Source organism: Papio anubis, chromosome 20, assembly GCF_008728515.1.
Source record: "Papio anubis isolate 15944 chromosome 20, Panubis1.0, whole genome shotgun sequence".
In the NCBI taxonomy this organism is placed as follows: Eukaryota; Metazoa; Chordata; class Mammalia; order Primates; family Cercopithecidae; genus Papio; species Papio anubis.
Window position 1 is genome coordinate 8,875,055 of NC_044995.1, and position 11,505 is coordinate 8,886,559.

General features: G+C 51.1%; 2 protein-coding genes across 2 annotated transcripts; one reads left to right on the forward strand and one right to left on the reverse strand.

Moving 5' to 3' along the window:
• Positions 1-795: 795 nt before the first annotated feature.
• Positions 796-6,046, reverse strand: OSCAR (osteoclast associated Ig-like receptor; the record flags this gene model as incomplete). Its single annotated transcript, NM_001169057.1, is given in 5 exon segments — positions 796-829; positions 831-859; positions 2,464-2,756; positions 5,004-5,036; positions 6,010-6,046. Coding segments are annotated over 5 exon segments (426 nt in total), but the record flags the coding sequence as incomplete, so codon positions are not given.
• Positions 6,047-7,842: 1,796 nt separating this feature from the next.
• On the forward strand, positions 7,843-11,460 carry NDUFA3 (NADH:ubiquinone oxidoreductase subunit A3). Its single transcript, XM_003916080.3, has 4 exons — positions 7,843-7,995; positions 8,214-8,288; positions 10,707-10,784; positions 11,305-11,460. The coding sequence occupies exons 1-4, from the start codon at positions 7,986-7,988 to the stop codon at positions 11,394-11,396; spliced, it is 255 nt and encodes an 84-aa protein (XP_003916129.1). The 5' UTR covers positions 7,843-7,985; the 3' UTR covers positions 11,397-11,460.
• Positions 11,461-11,505: the final 45 nt, after the last annotated feature.

Genomic DNA, 11,505 nt, shown 5'->3' on the forward strand with positions numbered 1-11,505 from the left:
CCGGGTCTGTGGGGAGGGAGGGGCTGGGGGTCTGGACCTGGGTCTGAGGGAGGAGGGCTGGGAGGACTGGGCAAGGTGTGAGGAGGGAGGGCTGGAGGACTGGCTGGGCAGGTCTGGGGAAGGGGCTGGGCTTGGACTCAGGTCTGAGGAGGAGGGGCTGGGACCTGGGCTCCTGGTCTGAAGAAGGAGGGCTGGGAGTCTGGACTCAGGTCGAAGGAGGAGCTGGAGGACTGGGCAGGTGTGAAGGGAAGGAGGGCTGGAGGGGACTGGGAGCAGGTCGAGGGAGGAGGGGCTGGGCAGACTCGGGTCTGAGGGAGGAGCTGGGACCTGGGCTGGTCTGAGGGAAGGGCTGGGGAGTCACAAGGGCCTCCTGGGTCTGAGGGAGGGCTGGAGGACAGGTGTGGGGAGGCTGGGAGGACTGCGGGCAGGTCGGGAAGAGGGCTGGGGTCTGGGCCTGGGTGGAAGGAGCTGGGACCTGGGCTCTGGGTCTGAAGAGGCTTCGACCTGGGCTCCTAGTCCTGAGGAGGAGGGCTGGGACCGCTGTTCCTGGGGCTGGGGAGACGGGCCGGCGGCAGGACCCTCACCTTCCCAGCTGATGACCAGCGCCTCGCTGCGCTGCGACAGCACGTAGGGCGCGGAGGGCGTGTGGTAGTAGCAGCTGCTTGTAAGGTGCCGGGGCCTGGGCGCCCAGCAGCGGGAAGTCAGCCCAGGCTGCGCGGAGTCGCGGTACTGCAGCAGGGCCGCCACGCCCTCGCAGTACAGCACAATGCGTGGGCAGCCGGCGCAGCGCGGAAGCGTTGGCGCCGGGAGCCACCACCGGCCCGGGCAGCCTGCGCCGGCGGCAGCCGCGGCAGCTGCTGCGGAGACCGGGTGAGAGTCTCCTGTCCCCACGCTCTCTCCTCACCCTGTCCTCTTTCTTTCCTGTCTACCTGTCTCTTTCTTTCCTGTCTCTCCTGTCTCTTTCCTCCTATCTTTCTGCCTCAATCTCTTTCCTCCTGTCCTCCTCTGCCTGTCCTCTCTTTCTCTGCCTCAATCTGTCAGATGTTCATCTTGTATGATCTTGGCATGATGTGGCATGGCATGATGTCAGCCTTGATGATGGCATGATGTATGGCATGATGTTTATGATGTTCATCTTGTATGATGTTTTTGGCATGGCGTGATGATGTGATGTGATGGAGTGTGGCATGATGTCTTGGCATGATGTCTTTTTTTTGGCACTTGATGATGTATGATGTTTTTTCATTTCATCTTGGCCTCAGCCTCTGCCTGTCCTCACCCTGTCCTCTTTCCTCTTTCTTTCTTATAATCTTGTTGTCTCTTGTTTTTCTTATTTATGATCTTTTTCATATGATCTGTCCTCTCTTTCCTGTCCTCTGTCCTCCTGTCTTTCCTCTTTCCTCTGTCTCCTCTTTCTTTCTTTCTTTCTCAAATCTTAATGATCTTTTTCAATCTTGATCTTTTTCTTATGATTTTCCTCTTTCCTGTCTCTTCCTCTTTCCTCTTTCTCTTATAATCTTTCTTCACTCTTTTCTTGCATCTTTCCTCTTATTTCCTCTTTATAATGTATGATGTAATATCATGGCATGATCATGATAATAATATGATATTTTAAAATGTTTTAATGATGTTTTTAATATGATGTATCTTGTGTGTGATGTGGTGTGTGTGTGGTCATGATGTGTGTGTGATGTGATGATGGCATGGTCTGGAGTGGCCTCCCACCTATCCCTATCCTCTTCCTCTTCCTGTCCTCTCTTGTCCTGTCTGTCTCTTCCTCTGCCTCCTGTCTCTTTCTCTTTCTTATAATCTCTTTCTCTTGTATAATCTTTCCTGTATATTATCTCTTTCTCTGTATGATCTTTCTTCATCTTAGCACTGATCTTTCTTATATCTTTTTCTTTTTGTCTTTTTCATTTTCATCTTGTATAGTGTCTTTCTTGTTTTTTTCTTGTGTCTTATGTTAATATGATAGCCTCGATCTTGATCTTTCTTTCTTGATCTTGATGTGATCTTTTCATCTTCCTATCTTTCCTGTCTCTTTCCTCATCCTCCTCTTTTTCTTTCTTTCAATATGATCTTAGTATGATGTTTTTTTCCTCTGTCTCTTTCCTGTCCTGTCTTTCCTGTCTGTCCTCCTGTCCTCTGTCCTGTCTCTCCTGTCCTCTGTCTTTCCTGTCCTCTTTCCTCCTGTCCTCTGCCTCTGTCTCTTTCTCTTTGTCCTCTGCCTGGAATCCTCTTTCCTCCTCTGCCTCTTTCCTCCTTCTGCCTCTGTCTTTCTCCTCCCCTCATCTCTTTCATAATCTTCCCCCTCCCCAGTGTCTTATTGATGTTTTCTTCTTGTGTCTGTGAATCTGTCAGTTTGCCCGCCTCGCTCTCTCTTTACCTGTATCTCTCTGTCCCTCCCCCACCTCCCTTGTTCCACCCGCTTCTCCTCCCTGACCCCAGGACCTCACCTGTCACCAGCAGCTCCAGGGGATCGCTAGGCTGGGACCAGACACCCGGCCTCCAGTCTGGCCTCCGGTAGCAGCAGTGGTAACTTCCCCCTTGGGCTGGAGTCACCTCCTCCAGAAAGAATTCTGCCAGCTCGGAGGACACATCCCGGAAGAGAGGGGGACCAATCTCTCCAAGCTTGAAAAGTCCAAATCTCCAGGCGGGTTGGGGTGCCTGGCACCTCAAGGTCACATTGACCCCAAGGGTCACAACTGTAGCCGGCTGAGCTCCCAGCCATGGCTTGGGGTATAAAGCTGGGGGGACTGAATAAACGGGGCTGCCTGGGTCCTCGGGCCTCCTGGGAGCCCCAGAAGATGACAGGGAAGTTGGGGAAGGAGGAAAATCACCTTGAACGATTACTGCCTCTTTCTCAGTCTCAGTTTCCTGTTTGTAAAATCAGGGAGAGACTGGACTACAATCACGGTTTGTTAAAACCAGGTGCAAATCAGAGGGGCAGGACAGAAACTTCTGAGCTTTACTCCACAGTTTGTAAACACAGTAGTCAGGTCCCAGAACTCTGTAATTTTTTTTTTTTTTTTTTTTTAAGTAATGAGATGGGGGTGTCTCCCTATGTTGCCCAGGCTGGTCTTAAACTACCAGCCTCAAGCAATCCTCCCACCTTGGCCTCCCAAAGTTCTGGGATTATGGGTGTGAGCCACCACACCCAGCCAGAACTCTAATTTTAAATAACTTTCCAGAATATTTGCAATATAGTATTTCAAGAGTTGCCAAAACTTACTATTTGGAAGAAAAAAAAAATGTTGGATCCCTACCTCACATCATTTCCCAAAACAACTTTCAGATTAATTAAAGACCTACCTGTGTTTCATTTTTTTAACTATAAAATTATTCAAAAAACTATAGGAAAATATATTTGTCTTGGGGTAAGGAAGGCTTCTTAAAATATAAAATAAGAAGTTCTATGGAAGATTAATTAATTTGACCACTTCAAATTTCTTAAGTTGTGTATGCTAAAAGACAAAACTGGAGGACAAATGACAGTACTGGCAGACATCACTTACTCACAAATCACACAAGAGTATAGGAAGGCTGCCAGGTGTGGTGGCTTATGGCTGTAATCCCAGCGCTTTGGGAGGCCAAGGTGGGTGGATCACCTGAGGTCAGGAGTTCAAGACCAGCCTGGCCAGCATGGTGAAATCCTGTCTCAACTAAAAACACAAAAATTAGTCGGGTGAGGTGGTGCTAGCTTGTAGTCCCAGCTGTTTGGGAGGCTGAGCAGGAGAATTGCTTGAACCCTAGAGGCGGAGGTTGCAGTTAGCCAAGATCATGCCACTGCACTGCAGCCTGAGCAGCAGAGTGAGAACTCCATGATGACGTGCACTTTGGGAGGCTGAGGCTGGAGGATTGCCTGAGCCCAGGAGTTCGAAGCTGCAATGAGCTATGATAGAGCCACTGCACTCCAGCCTGGGTGACAGAATGAAGCATCTTTAAAAATAAATAAATAAAAATAAGGGTCAGGTGAGGGGGCTCATGTTTGTAATCCCAGCACTTTGGGAGGCCAAGGCAGAGGGATCACCTGAGGTCAGGAGTTCCAGACCAGCCTGGCCAACATGGTGAAACCCTGTCTCTACTAAAAATACAAAAATTATCTGGGCACTGTGGTGCATGCCTGTAGTCCCAGCTACTCGGGAGGCTGAGGCAGGAGAATCCCTTGAACCCAGGAGGTGTTTGCAGTGAGCTGAGATCGTACCACTGCACTCCAACCTGGGCGACAGAGACTCATCTCAAAATAAATAAATAAAATAAAATAAAATAAAATAAAATAAAATAAAAAGGTAGAAATAGCTATAGTGACATTGAAATATCTCCAAGAGGTTTTTGTTTGTTTTTTTGTTTTTGAGACGGAGTCTCGCCCTGTCGCCCAGGCTGGAGTGCAGTGGCACGATCTCGGCTCACTGCAACGTCCGCCTCCCAGGTTCAAGCGATTCTCCTGCCTCAGCCTCCTGAGTAACTGGGATTACAGACGCGTCCCACCATGTCCGGCTAATTTTTTTTTTTTTTTTTGTATTTTTAGTAGAGATGGGGTTTCACCGTGTTAGCCGGGATGGTCTCGATCTGACTTCATGATCCGCCCACCTCGGCCTCCCAAAGTGCTGGGATTACAGACATGAGCTACTGTGCCCGGTCCAAGATCCTATTTCTTAAGCCCTGCACTGTGCCAGGCTCAGGGTTTTGCACATGTGATTTGATGAAATTTCACAGCGGCCCATTTTACAGAGAAGGAAATGGAGTCTTAGCAAGCTGTGGCTTGTTCAAAGTCGTATAAATGAATACGATGGTGAAACTGAGGCCTCTGCCTCAGAAGTTCCTGCTCTTCAGTACTCACCTATAATGACCACTAAGGGGAATGAGAAAAGAAGGAAGGAATGGAGGGAGGGAGGGAGGAAAATAAGGACTTCTGGGATGGGATTGGGCACCAAAATAAAATCTGAGTAGTTGGAAAAGGGGTGTCAGCGACATAAAGGAGAGTGGATGGGGCAGCTACTCACCAGATGGAGTAATGTCCGTGTGACACAGAGGCCCTGTAGAAGGTTGAGGGACTAGTTCCTTTTTTTTTTTTTTTTTTTTTTTGTCTGAGACAGAGTCTTGCTCTGTTGCCCAGGCTGGAGTGTAGTGGTGTGATCTCAGCTCACTGCAACCTCTGCCTCCCAGGTTCAAGCGATTCTTCTGCCTCAGCCTCCCTAGTAGCCAGGACTACAGGTGCCCGCCACCACACTAGGCTAATTTTTGTATTTTTAGTAGAGACAGGGTTTCGCCATGTTGGTCAGGCTGTTCTTGAACTCCTGTCCTCAGGTGATCCGCCCGCCTCAGCCTCCCAAAGTGCTGGGATTACAGGCGTGAGCCACTGTGCCCGACAGCGAGTTCCTTTCAAAGCCCTTTGTGGCCAGCCCCATCTCACTGGTAGCCCCAGAATCTGAGTCCCCAGCTCCTCTCTCCTCTGGGAAATGAGAATCTTATCCCTCCCTCCTCCTGTCTCCGTAGACAGAAATTCGGACTTCCATTGCCCACCTACTGAAGAAGTCTGAACGCGGACCCCTCTGGCCTGGGCACCCAAGAGTTCAGGCCCTTGAACTCCACCTTTCCAGGGGGCAGAGCTTCTCCTCTCCTGGGTTCAGGAATCTGGGTCCCCATTTCCGTCTTCTCTCAGGAGCTAAGAGCCCTGTTCCCAGCCCCCTTTTCCCAGGGAATCAAGAGTCCTGGCTTCCATCCCCCTCCCATATGAGAATCTAGGAGTCCTCCCTGTCCCCTATCCTCTTCCTGCTTCAAGATCCAGAGATACCTGTCCCCGCCTCCTTCCTCTTTCGGGAATCTGTGTTCCCTTGCTTTAGGACCCAGGGGTCTGGGCCCCAGTCCTGTTCTTTATTTGAACCTAGAATCCCAAAGCTCCAGCTAGTGCTGCCTGGTCCCCCTGCAGGGTGTCTGGGTCTCCATTCTCTCTCTCTTTCTGCCCCCCACCCCATCCCGGAACCCAGGGAGAAGGAAGGGGCGGCTCACAGAGGGTCAGCAGCTGGAGGATCAGCACCAGGGCCATGGTAGGCAGATATCTGCTGGAGCTGGAGTCAGGGCTTGGTTGCATCCTCTCCCCTCCCAGGAAATGAGGAAACATCAGAAAGCCAGAGCCAGATGGTCGTTTAGGGAAGAGAGGATCGAGGTGGGGGCCTGTGGGTGACTGTGTCATAGCCCTATAGCGCTGTGGAAAAGGTTAGCAGGGGGGTCAGTCATAACCTGTGGTGTTCATTAATTTAACTCTAGAAACAAATACTAGTCAGGAGGCGGAGGCAGGAGGATCGCTTGAGCCCAAGAGTTCAAGAGCAGCTTGGGCGAGACCCTGTCTAAAAAATAAATAAATTGTGCCACCACACTCCAGCCTGGGTGATAGAGTGAGACCATGTCTTCAAATACAGACAGACAGACAGAAAGATATCTGTTTTTTAAAAAAAGAACCTATTATGTGCCAGACTCTTGCTGTGATTGATTGACAGATAGAAAAAAATTAGCACCTATTATGTGCCAGACCCTTGCTGTGATTGAAAGAAAGAAAAAAAGAAAAAAAAAATTAGCATCTATTATGTGCCAGGCCCCTGCTGTGATAGATAGATAGATAGATAGATAGATAGATAGATAGATAGATAAAAATTAGCATCTATTATGTGCCAGGCCCTTGCTGTGATAGATAGACAGATAGATAAAAATTAGCATCCATTATGTGCCAGGCCCTTGCTGTGATAGACAGATAGATAAAAATTAGCATCTATTATGTGCCAGGCCTTTGCTATGATAGATAGATAGATAAAAATTAGCACCTGTTAAGTGCCAGGCCCTTGCTGTGATTGATTGATAGATAAAATTAACACCAATTACGTGCCAGGCCCTTGCTGTGATTAATTGATCGATAGATTGGTTGACAGATAAAAATTAGCACCTATTATGTGCCAGGCTCTTGCTGTGATACTGTGATTGATTGATTGATTGATTAAAATTAGCACCTATAGGCCGGGCGGTGGCTCACGCCTGTAATCCCAGCACTTTGGGAGGCCAAGGCGGGCGGATCACCTGAGGTCGGGAAGTTGGAGACCAGCCTGACCAACATGGAGAAACCCCGTCTTTACTAAAAATAGAAAAATTAGCCTGGTGTGGAGGCGCGCGCCTGTAATCCCAGCTACTCAGGAGGCTGAGGCAGGAGAATCGCTTGAACCCCGGAGGCGGAGGTTGCTGTGAGCCGAGATCGCGCCAGTGCACTCCAGCCTGGGCGACTCAGTCTCAGAAAAAAAAAAAAAAGATTAGCACCTATTACGTGGCAGACCCTCGCTGTGCGATGTTGGCAGGCACAGAGGGAACTCAGACTCGTTACTGCTCTCAAGCAGCTGCTACCAGTCCGACTGACAGACCCAGACCAGGTCAGTTTCTTAAGTGATCTGAGCTATAATGGCGGTAACAGGGCACTGTGAGAGCCCGCAGAAAGCTCCTAACCCATCTGGGATGAGACCTAGCGCTTCCAGGACGAGCTGATGTTGAGCTGAGACCTCGAAGGAAAGGTTAGTCATTCACCTTCTCCCGGGCTCAGTTTCTTCATCTGTAAAATGGGCTTTCATACATAAACTATAAAATGAGGACTATTTTTTTCCGCCTTAGGTGGTCTCAGTAGGAGGACTAGTCACCCCGGAGCGACTTCTAGGCAGAGAGTAAGGAGATTCCACGCAGGTCCGCAAAGTCAGGCTTGCGCTTGCTCCTGGCACTACTTCCTTTACCTCCGCGGCTCCATCTTTGTTCTGCGCTAGTGCGCACGCGCAGAAGCCGAAAGCGGTACCTTGCACAGAGGGACCACAACTCCCAGAGTGCTCCGCGTCCTGGCTTTCTTCTCCACTTCTGCTCCAGGGCGCACGCGCAACCCGGGGAGGGGTTTCTCGCGCGTAGGGACCACAACTCCCAGAGTGCTCCGCGTCCTCGCAGGTGTCGCCACCGAGACCAAGATGGCTGCGAGTAAGTGCCGGTGGCGCGCGGGGCTCGGTGGTACCGGGAACCTCCGGGCGGTCCTGGGACTGAGGTGCGGCAGGGCAGTGGTGGAGGCGATGGGGTCCATGCTGGAGGGGGACGCAGAAGTCACGAGGGGGCTCCTCCAGGGCAGGGGTGGCACGAGAGGGTTAGAGGTCACGGGGGGCAGCCACTTGCAGGGGTGACCCTCCTCGCCACCCCTTCAGGACTCGGCGCCTTCCTTAAGAATGCCTGGGACAAGGAGCCAGTGCTGGTCGCGTCCTTCGTCATCGGGGGCGTCGGTGCGTGAGTGCTTCAGGCGCAAACTTGCATCGTCCACCCCCGTCCCCCTACATCCCTCCATCTTGTACCCCTAAAGCCCTGTCGCCTCCCTCGGCTCCCCTCCAGTGTGTCTGCATCCCCGCGACATCCCCTTGTCTATCCCCATACCCATTATAACGCCTCCACCGCCCCCCCGCATTCCTCTCCCCCTACCCAATACGCTCTTAACCCTTCTAAATGAGACGTTCTCAACCCTGCTTATGCATTAGCAACACCTGAGCACCAAAAATAAAGTCCAGATCCTCCTCCTCCCTTTCATCTCCCCTCTCCCACATTCTGAATTGAGTTGGTTTGGTTGGAGGTGGGGCTGGGGAATCTGTGTCTTGTGAAAATCCCCCTATGATCCTAATGTGTCGTCTTGCTGATTGAAAACCTCAGCCCTCTGCCCTGGAACTGTGCTACTCACACCTTAATTAGCACCGCAGTTCCTGCAGGGATGGGGCCTTTTTTTTTTCTTGGAGATGGAGTCTCACTGTCACCCGGGCTGATGTGCAGTGACGCGATCCCGGCTCACTGCAAACTCAGCCTCCCGGGTTCGAGGGATTCCCCTGCCTCAGCCTCTCGAGTAGCTGGGAGTACAGGCGCCCACCACCACGCCTGGCTAATTTTTTTGTATTTTTAGTAGAGACAGGGTTTCGCCGTGTTAGCCAGGATGGTCTTGATCTCCTGACCTCGTGATCCGCCCTCCTCTGCCTCCCAAGTGCTGGGTGGGCCACTGCTCACCCCTGGGATTACAGGGATGGCACGTGCCACCACGCCTGGCTAATTTTTGTATTTTTAGTAGAGATGAAGTTTCACCATGTTGTTCAGGCTGGTCTTGAACTCCTGACCGCAAGTGATCCGCTTTCCCAAAGTACTGGGGTTACCGGAGTGAGCCACTGCGCCCGGCCAAACTGTGGGTTCTGATTCTGTAGGTCTGGGGTGGGGCATGGGATTCTGCATTTTTGAAGAGTTGCCAGGTCTTGTAAGTACTGTTGGTCCACCAGCCAGGCACTAGGTAAGGTTCTGAACGCTTGTTCAATCTGGCAGCCACCAGCCATACCTGGCCACTGAGCACTTGAAGTGAGGCTGGTATGAATTGAGGTGGTATAAGACACACTGGATTTCAAACACTTAGTATAACTAAGTGTGTAAACTACCAGTCGTCTTTTGTTGATTACATGTTGAAGTGATGTTTGGATATACCATGGTTTTTTTTGGTCTGTTTTTGTTTTTTTGAGACGGAGTTTTACTTTCGTCTAGGCTGGAGTGCAATGGCCTGATCTCAACTCACTGCAACCTCTGCCTCCCGGGTTCAAGCGATTCTCCTGTCTCAGCCTCCTGGGTAGCTGGGATTACAGGCGCACGCCACTACACTGGCTAATCTTTTGTATTTTTAGTAGAGACAGGGTTTCATCACATTGGTCAGGCTGGTCTCGAACTCCTGACCTCAGGTGATCCACCTGCCTCGGCCTCCTAAAATCTTGGGATTACAGGCGTTAGCCACCTCACCCAGCCAAGTATGTTTCTTAAAATTTGTTTCATCTATATCTCATTTTTACTGTGGCTACTAAAAGATATAAAATTATATACCTGGGTCTTACCATCTGTCAGACAGTGCTGGCCTAGAACATTCTTCTTATGCACTGTACCCCATCCCCCGGGACTCCTGGCTCCCACCCTAGATGGACTGACTTGTCAGTGACTGTTGTTTTTGTTTGTCCAAACCTTTCTCCTCCAGTTTGTAACAGTTTTTTTTTTTTTTTTGCAACAGAGTCTCTGTTGCCCAGGCCGGAGTGCAGTGGCACAATGTGGGCTCACTGCAACCTCTGCCTCCCAGGCTCAAGGGATTCTCCTGCCTCAGCCTGCTGAGGAGCTGAGATTACAGGCTCCTGCCGCCATGCCAGGCTAATTTTTGTATCTTTAGTAGAGATGGGGATTCATCATGTTGTCCAGGCTGGTCGTGAACTCCTGACCTCAGGTGATCTGCCCACCTTTGCCTCCCAAAGTGCTGGGATTACAGGCATGAGCCACTGTGCCTGGCCAAATGTGTAACAGTCTTAATTTCTCCAGAATAGTCCCATGACACTACCCACAGGATGCTCCATGATGACCCCTACACTCAAAACGTACTCATTCCACGACCAACCCCAGTGCTTCCTCCTCTAGGCCCCCTGTATCTGTGAGTGTTAGACTCCCACCCCTACCTCCACTTAACCCCCCGAAAGAGTTTTAAGCCCTCCTGTCTATAAGTAGGGATCCCAGGGTACCAAGGATCCTCCTGGAGGCCCTCCCCGCTGCCCTCCCGCTTTGCAGTTTATCTTTGCCAAGGCTCAGATTCTCTTTCCCTCTCCTCAGAGCCACCTTCCCCTGGGGCTCACCCCTGTGTCTCTCCACAGCTATACTTATGCCCACATTCAGCCCCTACGTCAAGTACTCCATCATGATCAACGAGGCCACGCCCTACAACTACCCAGGTGAGTAGGGGCCAGGCAGGGATCGCTGGGATGGGCCCAGCCTCCCTGTGCTGGGGTAGGGGCAGCTACGGGCAGCTGTTTCCTGAGCAGGCATCAGAGATTCAGCAGTGGTGCCTGGATTTCCCGTTCCATTTTTTAAGAATTGAGATATAATTAGTGTCGTATTCTGTGTTTGGGCTTCGAGTTGCTATTACCTTTCCACATTTGTGTCCCTCTCTGGGTTCCCACCTGTGTTGTTTTCTCGGTCTCCATCTTTTCAGGTTTCTGTCCTGTTTCCCCATCTCTTTCGACCCTAGCTCGCTCTCGCGCAGGCTCTCACTTGCTCTCTCTCTCTCTAGTTTTCCATGTCTCTCAGTCTTTGTATTTCCTGCCTCTTTCTGCATCACTGATTCTCTGACCCTTCCCCTCCTCTCAGCCCTGGGGTCCCCCTTCCCTCTCTGAACATAGAGCGACAGACCAGCTCTTCTCTCCAGGACTGTGGAGACATGCTGGTCTCAGTGGCCCACCTCCTGTCCCACAGTGCCCGTCCGTGATGATGGGAACATGCCGGACGTGCCCAGCCACCCCCAGGACCCTCAGGGCCCCAGCCTGGAGTGGCTGAAGAAACTGTGAGCACCTTCACTGACAGAGGCGGCCCCTCCCACGGCTCCCAATAAAAATGTGAACACCAACCCCAGAGCGTGGCATGTGTGTGATCAGAGGTGGGAACAAGTAGACGGTG

Coding starts and splice junctions, on each gene's coding strand:
- NDUFA3 (XM_003916080.3), top strand. Junction 8,289..10,706: donor CTTCGTCATCGGGGGCGTCG/GTGCGTGAGTGC, acceptor GTCTCTCCACAG/CTATACTTATGCCCACATTC. Junction 10,785..11,304: donor CACGCCCTACAACTACCCAG/GTGAGTAGGGGC, acceptor CCTGTCCCACAG/TGCCCGTCCGTGATGATGGG.